The 22,446-nt window shown below is 33.1% G+C and overlaps 1 protein-coding gene and 1 long non-coding RNA gene across 5 annotated transcripts in view; one reads left to right on the forward strand and one right to left on the reverse strand.

The window, feature by feature from the left end:
- LOC122631085 overlaps positions 1-22,446 on the reverse strand; it is a 91,580-nt gene that overhangs the window by 28,897 nt on the left and 40,237 nt on the right. The window lies entirely within an intron of this gene.
- Positions 1-22,446, forward strand: part of LOC122631009 (sodium/calcium exchanger 1) — a 75,243-nt gene that overhangs the window by 24,808 nt on the left and 27,989 nt on the right. For 2 of the 4 annotated variants that reach the window (XM_043816192.1, XM_043816201.1), the window contains 2 exons: positions 10,062-10,253; positions 13,976-14,170. In XM_043816192.1, coding sequence (XP_043672127.1) covers positions 10,062-10,253; positions 13,976-14,170 — 387 coding nt within the window. Of the gene's footprint in view, positions 1-10,034; positions 10,254-13,975; positions 14,171-22,446 lie in introns of all 4 variants that reach the window. The other 2 variants (XM_043816176.1, XM_043816184.1) reach the window with 2 other exon arrangements.

The raw sequence follows: 22,446 nt of genomic DNA on the forward strand, positions 1-22,446 counted from the left end.
ACTTTCGTCCTTTTATCTTTTTCTCTCACTCGAGATAAAAGTTAGATTTAAAAGAGAGCAAATATCAAGATATATACTATCCCTCGTAGAAAGTTAATAAACAAATCTAACGAACGTGGACATTAGTTATTCTATTTTTACAGCAAAGGAAAGAGATAAGTAACGAAAGGAGAGTACAAAGAAAACTTTCAATATTACAGGTTCTTCATGCTTTTTGTAGTTTACGAGAAAGTTTCTAATATTTTAAAAGTTAAGTTTGTTTCCATTTTCTCAATTTGAAGTACCCTTCCCCGTGCTCGTAAAAGCAGGACTTAAATACTTTTTCCTTGTACTTTAACAAGACTCTAATGTACATCAATATATATATATATATATATATATATATATATATATATATACATCGACAAAATTATATCATGTCAATTATCTCTTAAAAGGTGACATAAAAGAAAATCTCATTAAGACTGTCGTGGATGAAAATTTACCACAATGTTGTATTTTAAAAATTAACTAGATATAGAATTTGTATCAACAAATATAATCTATATCGATATTAACATATATATATATATATATATATATATATATATATATTTAAAATAAAATAATAAATAGGATTATCGTAGAAAAAATGTCGTAATCGAAAACGATTGATCGATTTCGCACGAGTTATTATTGATAACTATGATGCTTTTAACGATGACATTTTCTACAAAATTGTTAAGGCTCGAAACGATCATAGATAAAGGTCACGTCTACGTAAATCGTATGATTGAACTCCTCCCTCCAGTCCCGTAGATTCCTATCCGCTTCCATGGAACCAATTCCCGGTTGACCTCCTTGCGGTACGTCCTCGACACGGTAATATCAACCACCAGCTTTATCCTTGTAAACTTCCAACTTCTAAATTACCTTTTGCAAGAATTTTCGAAATCCATCGGTAATTCCGAAGTCCATCTAATCCTTTTGTATGGTCCAAAAGAGACTGTGACGTTCCATATTCCATCATAAACTTTTATCTCTAACAGATGATATGATAAAATTGTCTTTTTTATTTATTTATTTCTTTTCTTTCCCTCTTACGTCCAATCCAATAATAAAAACGTTCGCGTCGATCAGATCTTATTTTACTCTGATGAAATTTTTGATAATAATCCATGGATATGTTCCATTTTATTCTTTTTTTTTTTTTTCTTTTATTTCGAGGAGACACAGAGGGCTAACATCGAACATAAAAAAGATAAATCTGCAGAGAAATGAAAAAAAAGAAAAAAGAAGAAGAAAAAGAAAAGAGAAAAGAAAAGGGAAGAGAGAAAACAGGATAAAAGCGGTAAATTCAATTTACCCAAAGCATGGATTCACATTGCGAACGCTATGGTACCAGGCTCGATGACAAACCAGACGGCAGGACAATTTGTTTTAAACTAATCTGCAGTACAGTGCGAAGAACGTAATCCCTTGCTGAGAGCTAAAATAGGTGTGTTCTTGTGTGCGCGCGCTCTCATAGCCACGATACTACTGAATGGATAGAGAAACTCTCAACGTTTGTACACGAACGTTAGAAGCTCTTCTAACCTTTTCTAATTTTCTCCTTTTGCCTTTCCTATTTACGATTCGATACTGCTAGGTACACCTAATCTTTCTTCGTTCTTATCTTTTTCCTACATTGCAAAAATACATTCGAAGATCGTAAAAAAAAAAAGAAAGAAAGAAAGAGAAAAGAAAAGAAAAAGAATTCAATAGGAACATTTTTAATAGTTCAAAATTTTATGGTGCATTATTTCCAATTAAAGCGATGTAGATAGAACGAATATAAGATGATATTCTTATTTTTTTCGAAATAACAGTTAAAAACTGTATAAACGAACCAAGCCACGTTGCTCTTACACGTCTCATACATTTTTTTTTCTTTCATTTTTTTTTTTTTTTTTTTTTTTTTTTCTTCAACTTCCCTTTGAAAACATCGCCTGGTCTGACTTAGCAAAAGATGTCTCGTTATAAACGCGATCTCGTAGATCTCGTTAAAAGAGGTAATTGGTTCGTGGTAAAAAAAAAAGGGCGATCCCTTCTTTTACAATTATCACAAAGTCGTGGTTCGTTTAAAGAAGAGAAAAAGCAAAAATGATGGGAGGGCTTTGGGCAATTAGAGGAAAGGCGTTTTAAATTGCAAGTTAAAATGAACAATATGGTAACAAATGATAAGTCATTATGTACGTTCCTTCTTTCTTTTCTTTCTTCTTTTCTTTGTCTTTTTTCTTTATTATTTGAACGTGGAACGCGCACTGATGTCGAATATTAAAAGACGATAACGTTAAAAGCTATTAGAAACGAATGGGAAGAGAAACAGATAGGTATAGTATTTTGAGAAACGACCGAGTTTTCTAATTTTAATAAGAACATTCGTGTCGAGTTGACGTTTAAATTTAACCCTATAGCTACGATGGAACTGGCCGTGGAACGATATCCACAGACTACTTTACTCTGTCGCTAAAATGTATGAACGTAAGCGAAATTAGCGCGGTATCGGTGCTTCGATGTGTTGAATTATGCGTTTAATCGTATCTGGCCTTTTTATTATTAATAGAAAATAACATCGTCGTAAATTTTCATACATTTTGATTTATTTCGATAATTAAAAATTGCTAGCGATCATAACCGTTCACATTTTCCCTAGCGACTTAAGTACTTAAACAAAGTACTTTCGAACGAAGAATACAAATGAGCTAGTATAATAGTTTTTCGTTAAGAAAACGTCACTCACAGAGAGAAACGCTTTTTATATACGTAGTAAATCTTCCTACTTAAAAAAATAAGTTAATGAGAAGTATTATCGTAAGTAGCTAAAGAATTAATATGTAATATATTGCAATAGCTAAAAAGTTAATATCCTTACGAAAGAAAGATAGAAGAAGAAGAAGAAGAAGAAAAAGAAGAAAAAGAAAAAGAAAAAGAAGAAGAAGAAGAAGAAGTGAGCAACTTCTCTATTGTTTTTATTACCATTTCATTGAGTGGTTCTTCCCTTTGACGAAATATAGAAAAAACAAGACATAGAAAACACCAAAGAAAGGTTACGATCTAATAGCGAAAGTTCTCATACTATAGTACGATACAACTTCTCTATCTCCCTTGGGGATTGAATTCTGACATGGTAGTTGTCTTCTTTGTCGACCGAACAAATTCCATTGCCGTTTCGACGAGATATTTTCTACTTCGGTTTAAAGACCGACGAAACTGTCGAGAGATAAATGAAGATAGAAAGAAATAGAGAACGATAGATACAGAGATAACAAAGAAGAAGAAGAATTTGCATTGTAGCATACCCGTCGCTCTTCTACACTTCATTGAAACGTTTGAAAGAATAGCGTCAGAGCTTCGCTTTTATGTCTGCTGCCTCTGTCTCTCTCTCTATTTCTATTTCTATCTCTATCTCTATCTATCTATTTCTCTTTCTCTTTTTCTCTTTCTCTTTCTGTGTCTCTTCCTTGCTACTCCAGCATCAACATATGTACATAGCCACAAAGTTACCACTTTTATCTCATTAATGTCGAAGAACTCGTAAAAATCATATTTCCATCTTCCTAATTCGACGTAAATATTATCACGTGTAAAATCTTGTAACAATAGAATATTTGGAAGATTGTAAAGATATTTCTATACGTCGATATCTTTTCCGATACAAAAGAGGTACCTCGATTTCATGGTCAAATGCGACCAAGCGAGTTTCTTTATATAAAATTTCTATATTTTGTCGATATCTTACGTATTTGTACGATGCATTTACGAAATTAAATGATCGATCGAGGAAAGATCAAACAGTCAAAGGTTAACGATGACAAGTTCGACGCTGAGAAAGAACTCGTTGATATCAAACTTACATCTTTGTAATTTCACGCAAACGTTCCTACGTGGAGGATCATACGAATCATTGAATATTTAAAAAATTAAATATCTACATATAAAACAAAATTCGATAAAAAAGTTACCAATATATATAATACTTTGATATCTATGTCTTTTACCTCGATCTTTGTCAATACAGAAGAAGAATGTGAATTTCATGGTCAAAGTCTAAGTTTGTTCTTATAAAATTTATCTACATTTCATCGATAGCATAGGTACTTTTATGATGCACTTACGATATTAAACGATCGATCGAGGAGGGACCAAACAGTCGAAGTTGAACGATGACATTTCGATACCGAAGAACTCGTTGAAATCAAACTCATATTTTTGTAACTCCGCGCAAACATTTCTACGTGAAAGATCGTATGATCACTGAATATTTAAAAAATAGTATATATATATATATATATATATATATATATATATACATAGGTGTATATCTGTGTTTGTGTACGTATAGATCGATATCAATGTTTTTAGATCGACCTTTTTCCTATATAAAAAAAATAAAATAAAATAAAATAAAATAAAATAAAATAAAATAGTAAAAATCCAAGCGAGTTTGTTCTTATATAAAATTTTTATATTTTTGTCAGTAAAGTAGTATGAAGTTTTATGATGCACATACGAAATTAGATGATCGATCGAGAAGAGTCCAAACGATCGAAGCTTAACGACGACAGTTCGGTGCTTTCGAAGCAAGTTTACGTCTCTTTCAGATTGATCGAAACGTTGAACTTTAGTAAGAACCATACGAATATATCATTCGCCTTGTCGGATTGCGGATTGCGGATTGTAAAGCTTTCGAATCGTACTGTAAAGTCGCTTTGCTATAATACCAAACAGGGGATAGAGCTTCTTTCGAAATATACATATGTATGTGTATATAGCTAACTACGTATAGAGCAAAAGGGGGTCTGTCTTCTGTTCCGTTTGAATTATAGACGCTTTGAAAACTCGACGCTTCACCTCTAACAGTTACCATTCGCTTCGTAGAAAAGATAGATACTAACATATCCTGTATTATGTGTGTGTATGTACGTTTCTACGTATATGCTGATACCTACGTACTCTATACATAAATGTTATACACGTATATTTTTATCATAAAAGTATCTAATACGTTATACCATTTCCTTTATCACCTTTCCAACTGTCTTTCTTAAAAGTTATTTATACCAATGTAATAGTCGAAGTACGAACTAAGCACCTTTCCGTTTTTTCTTGTCGATTAGAAATACTAAGAACGAAGGTCTTTTAAGGTCGCTTAGAATGAAGCTTCCATCTGAATTTTAGATATATAATTTATCGAGAATATCAGTTAAACCGCTTTTATGCGTTGCAGCTTAGGTAATATTATGTCAATTGATATCGTACAGGTTCTAGATCAAATGACATAGATTATATGATTCATTCGTATATAGATGTAGAAATTTATAGATCTGTAAATTTACATGTGTATATATATATATATATATATATATATATATATATATACACACACATATATATGTATGTATGTGTGTATGTATGTATGTATATAGATGTGAAGATTTATAGATCAGCTAATACATAGAGATTATACGATTTATGTTAAATCTGATCTAAAATGTAAGTATATCTCTTTTCGTAATATCGAAATACCGATCTAAACTTCTTTCGTTATATAAAACTTGTCCTTTATAGTTTATAACAGCGTTTCTCGACCTACGAGCGACGTATTCGATATTAATCCGCGTTAAATTTTTATTCCAAAAACTTAAAAATATTTTCAAACAATATTTTTTAAAAATTCTAGCAGAATATTCTTGCGAGCTCGCAATAATATCGCGTATCTTTAAAATAATATACAGCGACTTCGTTCTACTAAGCTCTTAAAAATTGTACATTATAAACATTTTTGATCGGAATTATTTATTATAAAAGAAATTTATCGGAATTTATAGTATAGATAAAAAAAATTGAGAAACGTTTTGTTTATAATCTACGTACCACGCCGACCCACATTTATATCAATCGATTTTTCTAAAATTTTTTTTTTTTTATTTCCCATACACAGAAGATAGTATACGAGAGAAAAGTAAAACTGCGTTAGCTCGAAAAACTATGAATGTTTTCAGTATATATACTCTTGAGCGTTCACGTCATAACAACGGTTGTCTCTTAAAATCTATCGCTCTTTCTGTTTACGTCATACTTTCTCTATAGTTTCTATTCCACAGTAATTCTAAACTTTTATCTTTTCCCTCTCTCTCTCTCCCTCTCTCTCTCTCTCTCTCTCTTTCTTCTCTCTCTATCCATAAAGAAACAAATATTTATCTTTCTTTTTTATTTTTTTATTTTCTTGTTTTCTTTTTTTCCCTTTTATTTCTTTCCTCGAATGAAAAACAAAGATACAAACGTTCTATGAAATAATTTCTAATTTAATTAGATGATAGGTAACATGGATTATATAGGGAGAGAAACATAAGAAGAGATGGATAAACGTGACGACAGACATTAACGTCGTCACATCAAACTCCTCTCGTAAAACGTTCTGCTCGGTAAAGTTTTAGCGTACGACGCAAGTTCGTTTAGGAAAGAACTATAGTAATAGCTAAGGGAATCACGGTCAAACTAATTCGTTTTCTTATTAGTCTCGCGGAAATTTATGTAAAAGAATTTTGCTTCACGCCCTTCTTCCCCCTTCTTTCTCTTCCCGCTCCCGCCTTCGACCCGCCTTCCTTATATCACTACGACAAAAATAAATTCCTCGAGAAGAAGTTTGTTCCTCTTGAAAAGAAAGAAAATTCTAACTTAACCACTCCCATTTCCTTTTACCTTGACAGGAAAGCTTTCTACCAAAGTTCATTTCCTATTTTTTGATTAATACGCGTTTTTTGAAATATTAAATATGACTAGAAGTCAACATAAAACATAGAAATTCTCTTGAAATAAATCAAATAAATGTTCACCATCCCTATAATTTTCATATTAAAAGTTTGGTTAATCTTCATTTCGTTCGCCGTTTGACCTATGCTATATATATATACATATATATAGATATATATGTGTATATATGTATGTACGTGTATATATATGTATATATATATGTATATATATATATATATATAGTAATATCGATTTGATAACATTTGTTGACCACAACTGCTAGTAATCCACAACTAAATGCAAACGAAGCAAATTAATTTTCTCGAGTTGCAAACATACATACGGAGGAAATATCGGGCAAAGGAAATCCTTTAAATGAAAGTAGAAAATAATATCGATACAAATTAAACTATTCATTCCTAATGAGAAGTATTTGCTTATGAAAGGTATATGTATATCTGACTTTTTAGAAATATATCTATAATGCAAAATAATTATCGTTGATAAAGTCTGTACAAAGAAAAAACAAATAAAAAAAAAAGAAGAGTTTGTATAATATTCAAATAAATTGAAGGATTAGAAGACGTAAAGGAAATTTGCTATTCGATTCGTTTCGAAACAAAGCGGGACGACTCGATTAGGTTTGGAAATTAGTTTTGTTTTTCGATGTCAATCTGCATCGGCGAAAATGACCGGCTGCTGAGGAAGAACGGGAGGAAAGGGGTTGAAAGGGTGAGGGGGAGGTTGAGAGAGGAAACGCAGGTAATTACATTTCCTGATAGATACGGGGCAAACGTTATTCGCGATGCAATATTGGTTTCGTTATTTATCGATCCATTTAATTTTCCTCTTTTGAAATTATCGTAACAACAATGAATATCTACATTGAAAGATTATCACGACTAAACGACTAATTTCAAATTCCAAAATTAAAGAGAAAAATAGTCTAGTGACATAGTTAAATGACTACAAAGCTTTAAGCGATTATACTTAAACCAAGCGAGATAGAACTGTATCCCAAAAGAGGAGTTTAATTACTTAGCCGCAGAAAACGGAAGCGTACGTATGAATTTCCTTAAACTCTATGCCTATATCGGCTTATTAAACATCCAACGACGAGAGTTTGCCAAAGTAACTATATCAAGAAACCTCGTATACAAAGGAACTTCCTATGTACGTACTTCTATCGAAGTTTCTTCGTTCTGTAGACGTAATTTTTATTGTTCTTTACATCTTTTTTTTTCCTTTCTCTCTAATCATACAGAAGAAGAAGAAGAAGAAGAAGAAGAAGAAAGAAGACGAAGTTTCTTAGTCACAGTGAAACGCATCAACTAAATAAAATATTTCCTTGAACAAAGTTTTCAAGTACGAAAAGGGAGATACCCTTTTTAAACTTTATTCGGAAATATAAGATAAAGAGTGATACGAATATGAAAAGGAAATAATTTCTTGACGAACGATGTCCCGTGAATTGAATTTTTGGTCCAATAAATAAGTGGAAAGAGAGTCGAGTTCGATTGTTATAAATATTTCATGAGGAAAGAGAAGAATGTTTAAGCGATTCCACGTAAAGTGCTTAAGGTACTTTTTTGAGTTTATGTACAACGAGAAAAGACTTTTCCACAAAGTCTCGTAACTTCCGCCAGCCACAGACTAAAAAGGATACAGTCGCTTCTGAACGCACCGTCGATTTCTCTCTGCGTACCCTTCTAACGCGTAATAACATCGAGAAGTCACTTAAACTTTTCAACCATTTCAAAACTTTTCGTGTCTACCTCCCTCTCTTTCTCTCTCTCTCTCTCTGTCTCTGTCTCTCTTATATGCATATATTCACCATTTATTCGTTCGTTCAACTATAAAACTTAGATTCTAATTAACACATTTCTTTCTAAATAACTTTAATTATAGAAAAATGTGAAAAGAAGAACGTTACGCGTCAAATATTTACTTATCGTTAAGAAACTTTGTCTGCTCGTTCTATTCTTTTTTCTTTTTCTTTTCTTTTTTTTTTTTTTTTAACATTTTACATTTTATCGGAGAAAAGAAAAAAAAAAAAAGATCGGCTAAGAGGTTACTTCGTTTCTTTTACGTCGATAGAAAAATGAGTAGAAAAATGTTGGAAGAAATAGTAGGTTTTTAATACCCACACCGTGTGCCTCTTACGTTCCACAATATATATATATATATATATATATATATATATATGTATGTATGTATGAGAAAGCAATCCTTTCGAATATTTATTACGGACGTAAAGCGTTACCCACGTTGAAGAGTAATATCCTGGCATATACTGTTTATCGCAGACAGAAACGACTTACTATCGAGTTACTACAACCTTCTTCAAATTACGAGAAATCGTGAAAATTGGTGAAACTAATATCAATGGTTTTTATGTCGAAATGTGAAGAATGCTTTATTTATGTCTTGATTTTTTTGATTTTTTTTATATTTTTCATTCCTCACGCCTCGGTAATCCTAAAGCATTCAGATTAGAATGTATCTCTGACGGACTAAAAGTTTTCTATTATCTACTAGTATTTGATCCATCGTAAGTTCGATCGTTTCGATATTAAAAAAAAAAAAAGAAAGAAAGAAAGAACTATTCATCTCAGAGATTATTTCTATTTTAATTAATGCTTTTAAATAAACTTAATCATTATGATAAATTAAACTTAAAATCTTACAATGAGTTAGAAAATGTATTATGCTTTAGTTACATACCTATATATATGTACACACTGTATAGATATAGTTATATACATATTAAATCGTCTACATATTCCTAGTACAGGAAGACGTGTAAATAAAGTTGATCGTAGAAATAACAGTTGCTATTTCCGTAGCGTAACATAACCATAGAATCGATTTAAAGCTCCGGCTTTCGATCTTGTACAACGACGTAGGCGATCGGTTATACTAGCTCCAGTTTACATTTATACTATGTACATATATATATATATATATATATATATATATATATACATACACACATATAGACATATACACGAGTAGTACAGTCGCTATAGTCGAGTTTACATACGAATCACTGCGAGTAGTATAGCTCGGTATGTGGTCAGACGCAGAATCGAAAAGGCTGATGGATTTTTTCTCTTCTCCTTTTTTTTCTTTCTTTTTTTCTTTAAAAAGAAATTGCTCGATTGTTAACTTCTAGAAAAATCTATTCTACGTCTTACGAATGATCACATATCGAGTCATTAAAAAGTATAATAGATGAACAGTTTTCAACTCTATTAAAGCAGCGATACGTGATTTTTTGATTTTAGCCGAAGCAGGAATCGCCGTAGCCGCGGAGTTGAAACAGCCCGAAGAAAGGACGGAGGAAGAAAAAATGGCACTCCTGGGTAAACCAAAACTTGGTGAAGTGTCTAAAGCGCAAATAAGGATTAAAGAATCAAAGGAGTTCAAGAATACCGTGGATAAACTCGTTCAAAGGGCGAACGCTTCGATATTGCTCGGTAAGTCGTATATTTTCTTTCTTTTTCTAAATGCAATTGAATTCTGTCCAATTGCCGATTCGTTTCCTTTTTCTTTTTTTCTTTTTCTCTTTTTTCTCTCTTTGGATATATGCCAAAATATAACATCGTCCAAAAACCAAACGTATACACTCTTATATACGCAAACTAGTGAACTCCGTAGCTCGTAACAGATATCATTTCTTTTATAGTTATGATCTTAAAAGATAAAGAAATTTCGAATGTTTATTCGATGAAGATGGAGGCACATATTTCATCGCGCAAATTTAATCGACGAGATTTTATGTTTCCTAAATCTTGATAATGTTCATTTGTACGTAAAGAACTTGATAATTCATTGAGCATTTTGTGATATCATGGTTGATATATTCAGAACGCAGATGTTAAACTTCTAAAGTAATTCGATCGACGATTTCTCAAGTGACTCTACTTCGTTTCTGTAAAAAAGAAAAAAAGAAAAGAAAAAGAGAGAGAACGAGAGAGAAAGAGAGAGAAAATGAAAGTTTCAAACGAACAAGTAGTTCGAGTAGTAAGTACTTAGAAAAAGGAAATGATTCGTCATCGTCCTAAAGACTACAGTTTGCAAGAGTCATTTAAACCTTGGGAGCCATCACATTGACGATCATCATGATTGTCACGTTTGTAATGTCATTGGAATATATAATCCTTAGCTATTAAGTAACTTACAGGAAAAACAAATTTGATTAAAAGTTTTTATTATTATTATTATTATTATTATTATTATTATTATTATTATTATTATTATCATTGTTGTTGTTGTTGTTGTTGTCGTTATTATCGTTGTTGTTTTTTTCCTTTTTTCGTATTTTATTCCTCTGTTCCTCAGGGCGTTGAACCGATCAAACGAGACCCTGCCAAGTTTAATCTCACTCCTCTGAATTGAGAAATGTTCGCAATATAATGGCTCTTTGTATTTCTTCGTGAATATATGTTTTCAGTTTAAATTGCATTAGGATCATTTTAAACGTGTCTTTTCAACGAATCGACATTGTGCGTGGTATTACGTTTATTATTACGACGTTTATCATTATTATTATTATTATTATTATGATTATTATTACTATTATTAATAAAATCATATGAAATGAAAATGACATGGAATATAATTTTTTTCACGGGTTGTAAATAAATAAATAAATAAATCTATTCCATTTAATGCACGTATATTATAATTGTCATTCGGTAGACGTGTGTAAAATATCATTTCAAAATGACACATTTTAAACGAATTAAATATCGTACGTATTAAATCGATCGTCGAAAAATTCTCGTCGCGTATCCGAATATATTTCCGAAAGAAAAAATAATCGGTCAGATTTTAATTTCGTTCACGTTAATATCGTTTCCTAAGGATAGAGCGACTCCTCGAATAATGCGAAATTCGAATAATTTCAAATTTAGTCCCTCTCGCGAGCTTTTTAATCGGACAACGAAAAGTCAAACGCTGTCACGTGGAAGGAAGGAAGGAAGGAAGGAAGGAAGGAAGGAAGGAAGGAAGGAGAGCAGCTGAAATGATTGCTTTCACAAAGAGTGAGGGTGGTTAAAGCAGAGAGAAAGAGAAAGGAAGAAAGAGAAACACAGAGAGAGAGAGAGAGAGAGAGAGAGAGAGAGAGAGAGAGAGAGAGAGAGAGAGAGAGAGAGAATGGGTCGGAACTAGAATCGACGAACAAAAGACACACCAGTATAATAGGGCAATTCGATAGCGAGTCTTCCGCAAAGCGACGCCGATTATTGAGAATGGCCTTGAGAGGTCTCCCCCTTTCTCTTCATGGCATTAGAGATCTACTCGTGCTGCATGAAATAGTTTTCCGTACATTCTTGTATCGAATAAGAGTACATATATATATACCATTGTTTCCCTTAACGAATCCTTTGTTCGTTTAAAGACCGCACGCATTCTTCTCGTTATGCTTAAATATTTTTTTTTTCTTCTCTTTTTTTCTATTTTCTCTACAACAAAGTGGCGCGTTTAAATAGAAGCAATGGCCATTCTTTTAATGAGACAATTAAAACCACGAGGACCTGTTAAAGGTCCTAAAGGTGTGGAGCATTCGTCGTGAAAGAAATTTTCTTTTTTTTTTTTTTTTGTTCTTTTTTCTTATTTAGTAGAACGGAGTCATTATTCGGAGTGAAGGCTTTCATCAAACAACAAACCGACACATAATTTATATAGCTTTAATCTGTATTTGTACCATGTTCTCTCACATTGTACATCTTTCTCTCTTTCTCTTTCTCTTTCTCTTTCTCTTTCTCTTGCGTTACAACCTCCGTTTCTCATTTTCTCGTAATAAGAAACTTTGTACGATATGAGTGCGTTATTAAATGTTTTATCGAATATGACATAAAGAGACAGAGAGTAAGAGAGAGAGAGAGAGAAAGAAAGTGCGTTAGCATCTCATTACTAAGAGTTTATGCAACTCGTTACTCAGCCAGTTTCAATTTCTCTTTTCTCCTCTTTTACATTTCTCTCTTTTGGCAAACAAATTATATTTTTTTCAACGCAAAATGTCGAGTAAAAGCCCCGATAAAGCAAATATCGGCCATTTCCCTTTCGCCAAACGTTACAATCTCTCTTTTTTCTATCTTTTAATATTTACGGACTAATAGTTCACCGCAAACACGAGAATGAAAGGATTTTTCAATTGAGAAATATATGAACGAGAATAAAGAAAGAAAGAGAGAAAAAGAGAGAGAGAGAGAGAGAAAGGAAACAAAGGAAGGACAACTTTATTATTAACTCGAGTAATTCAAGAAACAGGCTTTATATATTAGAACAAAGATGGAAATGGAAACATTGATCGTTTACCAAAGAGACAAGATTGGTCCCTGAATCCCTTAACATCTTTGAAAATTTTGAATTCTCGAGGCTATACTCCAGATTTATAGAACGATATGCAAATAATCTGGGAATGCATTGCAATGCGGTATCATCGAACGTATCTCCTAGGATACGTAGACGTATCTATCGCTTTTCGAATAGTTCGATTTCACGTAACTCTTAGCAGCGAGTTCCCTTCAGATACAAGACGAGATACTGAAGAGAGAGAAAAAATGGGTTGGTATATCTTAGTAAGGTTAGAAAATTGGCCAAACTTTAGCTCTCTCTCTCTCTCTCTCTCTCTCTCTCTCTCTCTCTCTCTCTCTCGCGCTCTCTAACTCTCTAGCACTCTCTTTCTATTTATCTATTTATCTACTTTTCTAGCTCTCTCTCAATCTTCTTCTTTCTATCTATCTACCTATCTACATATTTGTTTATCTATCTCTCTTTTTCTCTCTCTCAATCTCTCTCTATCTCTGTCTAGATCTTTCTCTCTCTCAATCTTTCTCTTTCTATCTATCTACCTATCTACTTATCCGTTTATCTCTCTTTCTCTCTTTCTATCAATCTCTCTCTATCTGTGTCTAGTTGTCTCTCTCTCTCTCTCTCTCCCTTTCTCTCCTTCCATTTCTCAATCTCTCGATCGCTCTCGAAAAGAATAGGTGAGTCGAATTCTCGCGTTAAAAAGACATTTTCGAAGCCCTTGATACCCTGTGTCGCATCGTGGTCGTAACTCAAGCTCTATCCCGAGGGGTGGTTTTACTAGTGGCTTCTACTTGGCTACTGTCGAGGAGTACGTAAGCTCACGTACATATGTAGTCGCCTGGAAAGGAGACTCGTAGAAATCCTGAAATATGACTTACAGGGACGAGCTCCTGGAAGGAACAGTTTACGGAAGCATTGACCGTCAGTGGCGGCGACGAAGAGGACGATGCGGAAGGAGGAGGTGGAGGAGGAGGAGGAGGAGGAGGAGAGTCCTCGTCTCCAACACCAGCCGATTATCTCATGCACTCTATCACTATCTTCTGGAAGGTCCTCTTTGCCTTCGTGCCACCTACCGGTAAGTCTTATGGTTAACTCATCCCCTACTATGATTTTCTTTTTTCCGTTTTCTCTTTCCTTCTTTCTTTTTTCTTCTTTCTTTTTTCCCTTTCTCTTTCCTTTTTTCTATCGATTTTCTTTTAGTAACAATTTACCGCAATCTCGTATCTCCTTGGGATATTCTTAACTCCCTTGCAATATAATTTATTTTTCTTAGTTCGTTAACTGCGATCAGATTTTGTTCTACTTCGAAAATCTCACTTGTATATGTGTACGTACATACATATGTATATTTAAGTATCACACGTGTACTTCGAAAGCAATTACGAAATAAAACTGTTTTACAATTCCGATTCGTTTCATTAAACAAATAAATGATTCAAGTGTTCTAGAGTAAAAACATTGTTATCGCGATATAGTATGATGTAACTTCGTAGAACAGAAGGTTAAATATTTTAGTTGAATGAAAGCTTGAAAAAAAAAAAAAGGAAAAGAAAGAGAAGAAAAGAAAAGAAAAGAAAAGAGAGGAGTAAGAGTAAAGCGGTTGTGGGGAGAGAAGTGGTACAAAGGGATGGGAAATAGGATCGAGGAGAGAGGTTTGCTAACGTAAATCAAACGTTCTTTGTTTTTGGCAAGAAAAAACAACGAGAGGAAGTAAGGGTTTAATTGTGTGCGTATGCGTATCTCTATGCGTGTACGAGGGTTCTGGCAAATCCGGCGCGTTTACGTCACCCGTGGTTTTCGTAATAACAAAGAGAAACGACTGCAGTTGAAAACCGTTGTGGTTTCTCGCCTTGTAATCGTCGTCGGCACTCGACCGTAAAGCTTCCGTAGTGGGTAAATGCACGTAACCTGTCGACTGCTCAAACAATAGTGGTTTATGATCACCGAGGAAGCAAGAGACAGATAGATAGAAGTGGGGGTGGAAGAGAAGGACCAGAGAAATCATCTATCGGTTTACATACCGACAAATTTCTCTTCGATCGAAAGGAAACGGATGGAAGCTACATATCATATACATAGATCATCCTTTTTCAGCTTACCAACTCGCACGTTTATTTTTGTAATTCGCTTATCCCATTTTTATTTCTATTAGATACATTACCAAGGTTCGTTTTACTTAATATTTTATTATTATACTTTGTAATAACAATAATAATCATCATAGATTATTACGATCGGCATAATATAATAATATTTCAAAGAAAGTAAATCCGACAGGAATAATAATCTTTCGGAAACAGTAATTTATCAGAAAACAGTAACTTCCTGGAAATATTAATTCGTTAAAGAAATAATAATCTGTCAGAAATATTAGTACGTTGAATGTAGTAATATGACGGGGATTAAAAAAGAACCTATGTTAAGAATAACGATCCATCAGAAATATTAATCAGAATAATAATAATAATGGATAGAAATATAGTATTTTCTAGTATCGTTTATTACAATATATCATATGTCTCGGATATAAACACGCGAACGTTCCTGCCGGACAATTAATCATTTATTATAATGGCTGTACGATAAAAATAATGGTACTTAACGTTGATATAGAGAAAGCAACTCTACTGCGAAAGAATCTATTATCGAATAGTATGGAAAGCACTTTCAATTACTTTTTTCCAACCTCGCGTTAATAAATCTTTATTCATATGCGTTAAAAAAGTGATAAAAGCGGCAAAGGTACGAGCCTAGCGAGCGTTCTCAAGGCTATCGAGTACTTATCCGTAACGAGAATAGGTTATATACGATGATATAGGAGAGCGGGTGGTTTACAATCGCGCTTCGGATGCTACCGGGTCGACAGCCACTCGATAAACGCTCGAGCGAAAGTAAAGAGTGTTTCTGACACACACATTTTCTCTCTCTCTCTCTCTCTCTCTCTCTGTCTCTCTCTCACACACACACACACACCTTTTCTTCTTTCCTCTCTCGAGGTAATAATTTACAGATTTATATACACACACTAATGGCCATTAATAGCATACAGAGAATTTCCATCGATAGAAGAAACTTTCCTTTAAACTTACCTTACATTAGCCTTTCAGTGTTACACACAACACACACACATACATAGAGAGAAAGAGAGAGAGAGAGAGGTGGGCATACACATATATATAATTATGTTTTAAAGATATTCGTGCGTGTATCGATACGTTCAAATTGGACAATTACATTTTTATGGATACACCGTTGTTACGAATATTATATGGTATAATTTGATGTAAATTAAATAATCATCAAGGAAAATAAGAATTTATAAAGATCTATTTGGAAAAAGAGAAAAAAGAAATTATATGAATATACGTAGTAAATAAAAGGAAGATAATTTGTTCATTCTAAAGAAGGTTCTTAGTTACGAATTTTTACGAGTTTCGACCGCGAAAATATCCCCTTGGAAATATGGGAAATGTATTATTCATGTGTAGATACTACACATGTAAGTAGCTATAACGAGAAAAAAAAAGTGTCTACGTCAGACTACCAACCGAGCATGTAACTCCCGAGATTTATGTAGGTCAATGCCTCTTCAAGAAAATTATGTAGATCACTGTGTCAACATAAACATACTTTATTTACATGAGAATATCTTCTGCAACTCGTAGATAATTCAAATATCCCCCGGTTTATCCGCAGGTAAAATTACAACTTGGGCAAAATTTTGAAAGAAACTTTCCAAATTTTTACACCGTCCTCGTATTTCTTCTTCTTCGTGACGTAAATAAAAAAAATAAAAAAATAAGAAAAAAGAAGATGTAAACTCTTATCTCTAACTTCTAACTTTCTCCGTTCATTCTTGTTTAAAAACTTGAACAAGAGAGAGAAGAAAAAAGGAAGAAAAAATATAAACAGGAAGAAGTACAATAGAATCATGCAAAGCTACGAAAAAAATCTTTTAATACAACATTAAAATCCGATCGCTTTAGAAAATATACATACGTTCTCCGTTTTTTCCTTCTCTTATTCGTTGAAAAATTCTTAAAACATACACTTATAATCGAGATTACAAAAGGAGAGAGAAAGAAAGACAGAGAGAGAGAGAGAGAGAGAGAGAGAGAGAGAGAGAGAGAAAGACAATACTTCATTTTTGGTGAGACAATACCGACGAATTTAAAACGCAAAGAGAAAAGTAAAGTTTTCGTTCTTTTAGATGCATAATCGGTCTGTCGTAATATGTCTGAAAAATACATTTAAAACGAATGCAATTGCTCGAAAACAAGGGATATCCATATTTTCCCATAGATGTTCCATCGTTACTCGGTTCGCTAAACATTTATATTTTCAGCATCATAGAAATACGTGACCAGACGATGAAGCAATTTCTCTGAATCCACCGAAGAGAAAATTATTAGAAAAGGGACGATATTCTCTCGTTAGTTTCTAGATGGTTGAACGAAGAAAATTACGAAGTAATCGAATGACGAAAGGGAAACGCGAAACTCGAAATTCGAAATGAATTAACGATTTAGTTGCATACGCTCGATTTTCCGTACAACTTGGAACTATCCCTTTCGAGAAATAACTCCACCGAGTTAATGGCTTCGAATCATGGAGTAGAGAGAAAAAGGGGAAAGGAAGAAGGAGAAGAGATAAGGGTAAACGGGGGTAAGAGATCCTTCCTAGGGGAAGGAACGGTAAGGGATACCCAAGGGATTTGTGGCTCTCTCATTGTCTACCGGTTAAAGATCTTTCGTCTTTCTCTTCCACGTGAAATTATCCTTACTGGAATTACGAAAATCCTTGAGAAGGAAACGTGCCCTTTTACACAAACCAGACGCGACTCGTAATAGTTCCCTTGGCTTCCACTTTCTCACTGATTTTCGCTCATAGCCAGCTTTCTAATGTTATGCTTAAATTGATCTTCTTTCCTTCTCTCTCTCTCTCTCTCTCTATATATATATATATCTTCCTTCTTTCTTTTTTTCCTTTTCTCCTTTGAGAAAGAGAGAGAGAAAGAGGATACGTCGTTTGCGATTCGACGAACTTTGCAGTATCTTCCTCGAGGATGAGTTATCAAGGATCTCACCTTTCTTAGCCTCTGAGATTGCCTGCGAACCACTTCCCCAATGTTCTTTGAAGAAATATGCAAAGATATACAAGGTGCAACCGCTTAATAAAGCTCATGTATTATTCAACTTCGCAAAGGCGCTGAAGCGTTTATCCGATATCCAACTGAGAGATTGAGAGCGAAAGAGACAAAGGCTATTCGTAAAAAAGAAAAAAGGAAAAAAATACAAAATAACATCTAAATAAACACGTTGAATACCGAGCTATTCTCACGTGGCATTCCGTTCAAGCCACGTGAGTCACTTGCTGGATGGATTTATAAAACGTAAGTTATGATATTTCGAAAACTAAAAGAAGAAATAATTAATGATAGGAATAATATATATATATATATTCATTTATAATAAATCATAAACGTGAAACATAAAATCATTATTATTGTGTAAAAAATGTTTCTTTATCCTTTAGCGAACATCCAATGAATTTTTCAATAGTAATATATATTTCATACGATAATAAATGACTCTTGAGAAAACATCGAACGAAATGTCAAAAGTGTGAATCCCAAATGTTCTGGTACGAAACGATATAAATCTTTTTTTTTTCCTTATATCTTATTTATTACAAAATTATGTATACATATGATCGAATGACCGATTGATATACATAATTTTGTATTTGTTTTATTTATTATTTATATCTTACACAAAAGAATTATGCGACTATACCGTATATAGTAATAAGAAATAATAAATGAAGTTAAAAGGACACATTGATAATTTAAAAACAATAGTAATACGTTCCTCTTACAATTCAGAAACGTAGAACTACGTCGCGTGACCCATCGATGATACGAAAATTATATTATGATTGTATACGACAACAATCAGCTGATAATATTATGAAACATTTCCATGATCATATTTCATTTTACGTAAAATAAATATATCGGTCTTAATGAAAAATCCAATGTGGATAATCCAGTGGCCCATGCGGCCATTCAATTTGTTAACGCATTAACTAGATCGAAGTTGAATTTAAACGAAATTTTCTAAAGGGTCACTCGAGAAATGTTCATGAATTTTACGTAAATATATATACAATAATAATGTTGCATCAAAGTAATACATTTTTTGTTTCTTATTAAAAGCAAAAAATAAAATAAAATAAAACAAAATAATTGCATTTTTATTACTGATATAACTTTAAACAAATTCGATGTAGTTACGTGGGATTTCTGTGTTAAGAAAAAGAATAGAAAATAATTTCCTCGTAAATTGGTTTATGATCAATTAGTTGAAAGAAAACGAGAGAAAATAATCATAAAGAAACATGACAAACCGAGCTTTTACTTTTCTTCGCTATGGATGATTCATCCCCGATCACGGTTTCCTAGGAAACGTCTAGTCCAACCCTCCTTTCGATTCAGGCAATCGTTCTATTTGTCAAAGCACACGATTATACGTGACTTTTCTATCTACGTTAGATTTTAGATCTCGACTGCTCAGAGATATTCCTTTGGACGATTCAAAGGAAAGGAAAAGAAAGATCCAATTAACTCGGTTTTTCTCGATAAAAAAGATTCTCTCGCGTCTCGATAAGTTCAGCCTCTTTAATCCTTTTCTTACTATAGCTAACTATAATTACCCGACGTTGAACGCTCGTTATATACTAAAGGTGACTATGGTCATAACCCGATAAAATTCTAGTTGAATTAAGAACCTCGGATAAACGTAGCATATTGTAGCATATCACACACGCACACACACACACACACATATATATACATCCTCGTTTATATTCTAATAATTATACCCTCAATAATTTTAATTATCATCTTCGTGAAATTAATGTTTCTTTGTTGTACTTTTATGGCTATTTAAAAATAAATTAAAACGATAGAGGGAGATAAAAAATGACGAATTACTTTGTCAATATACGTATACCCCGTCGATTAATTTGTTAATGGTTTACGGAGCGTGTACACGGTAATTTCATAATGGCATGATTTTCAATCATTTTAATGAAAATTTATTTATGATATGGTTGGCCGATGGACGAAGCAATGATTTATATAGAGTCATATTCGACAACGAGTTTCAGAAAATATATGTCAAGTGTCATTCGATAATCGTTGATTCGTTTTTTCGTTTTATTCGTAATATTAACTCTAGTGAGTTCAACATTTTTATTAAAAAAGAAACAGTCTTTCTTTCTCTTTCTCTCTTTCTTTACTTCTTCCTTGCAAAACTTTTAACAACGACATTTAATGAAAACGTTAAAAATACTTTACTCTGATTCCTTACTATTTCAAAACCATCGTATTGTTTTTTTTTCGTCATTTTTTGTTTCCATTTTATCATATAAGTCCAATACCAAGGATAAAACCACGAATTTGTTAAAGATTGTTAGAGCAAAACCTAAGAATTCTACCGACGTCGTTGCTTAATTACTTTAAATAAGATTCGATAAGGATGGAAGAGCTTCATAACGTCATTACGAAAAATGAACAGACTTTTCCAAGACTTCTTCTTGTCAACTCGATTTTCTCAGAACCCAAATACATACTAATTATCCTTTCTTTTTCTCCCTATTGTACATCTAATTGTAAGATGACAATTTTTTACACAAACTATACTTTCTATTCGTAAACAAGAAACATCTACGATATAAATATCTATGTACTGTCTACTATAATATTTCTTTACGAATATGTTAACTTTGTGTTTATTCTTTTTGTTAGTTTTTCCTTTGAGTTATCCACCCTCTATATAAGAATCGGTAGTATTATGTAAAACGTATGTAAATCTTTCTAGTACAATGTAATCGTAAAGTGTACGACATTGGGAGGTACATATGTATATACATACATATGTATATACATACGTATATAGAAAGCTCGAGGGTGAATTTAATCAAGGACACGGCTTATCGGTGACTTATCAGTCGTCTCTCTTACTCCCTCTCTTCCTTTCTCCCTCTCTTTCTCTCTCTCTCTCTCTCTCTATCTCCATTCTGCTTTCCTTCCTATTCCTCTTACCACTGCTTTTAACAAAGTTTACAACCGTGCTGGTTTGTCATAACCCTAGAGCGAAGAGCGAACGCGAGGTAATGAAGTCCGGCGTGAACACACCGTGGCCGGCAATTAGTTTAGTCGCCCTGAAATTTCGTCGTTTCGAGAAGAGTAAATTGGCGATATTATCAGTGAACGTTGTTATTATCTATGTCGACGATGTAAATAACAGGTACCTGATCGATCTTATATATATATATATATATATATATATAATATATATTGCGAAGATAGGAAATAATTACCTTCGTGTTATCTTTCATTGAACAATAATCGATAATAATCAACATCGGCTTACCCTCTTAAATTTTATGATACTTAGATACGTTGGGAAATCTATAAGTTAAGATAATCTAACGATTGATATCATCATATTTCTCTATTACGATAGTTCCTATATGCCAATAAATTTTCGAACGAGCATCACGACTTAAACACGGTAAAATGTAATTTCCGTTTGTAATATCCGCAAACTCTGCCTCTTACTCTCCGATATACGTGAAATGTCCAATCGACGTTCCGTTAATTGTTCCTTTTTTGTTCTTTTTCCCTATCCCTTCTATTAGAGCAGTTTCAAATTTCGCGAGTTATCAAATTTGTTAACTTGGTTTAGTTAAAGTTTGTGAAATTCTCGTATAACACGAATAATGAGTGATACACAAATACATACGTACATATGTATATATGTACATATATATATATATCCTTCTATATTCTAGTCCAAAAAAAAAAAACCAAAAAAGAAAAAAAGCTTTTGTTCGTACATATAGCAAGAGTATAAAAATGTAGGGAGATATAACATATTTCACGAACGCGTTTCGGATAAATGTCGAAACGCATCTCTCCGAAAGTTGCTATGTGCTAACATTTTTGGGCTTGATGTTCTAGCACGATGAGTTAAAAACGAAACAATATATATATATATATATAGATATATACGGTGAAGAGAAAGGTGGAGTGACGATATACGCCGAACTCAATTTGCGAGTGAAAGAGAAAAAGGATAAACGGAAGAGAAAAAGAGAATTAGAAAAACGAGAGCAAGAGAGAGAGAGAGAGAGAGAGAGAGAGAGAGAGAGACTTAAGGATAAGAGAAGGGCGTGAGAAGTTCCGTTCATTGTGTACAGTGCAATTAGTCTCGTGTTTACGCCGCGTCGTTCTCGTCTTCTCTAAATTCCAAAAGGAACAATATGGTCTCCCTTTTGTCCACA

The sequence above is a fragment of the Vespula pensylvanica genome, chromosome 1 (genome assembly GCF_014466175.1).
Source record: "Vespula pensylvanica isolate Volc-1 chromosome 1, ASM1446617v1, whole genome shotgun sequence".
NCBI classification, from domain to species: domain Eukaryota; kingdom Metazoa; phylum Arthropoda; class Insecta; order Hymenoptera; family Vespidae; genus Vespula; species Vespula pensylvanica.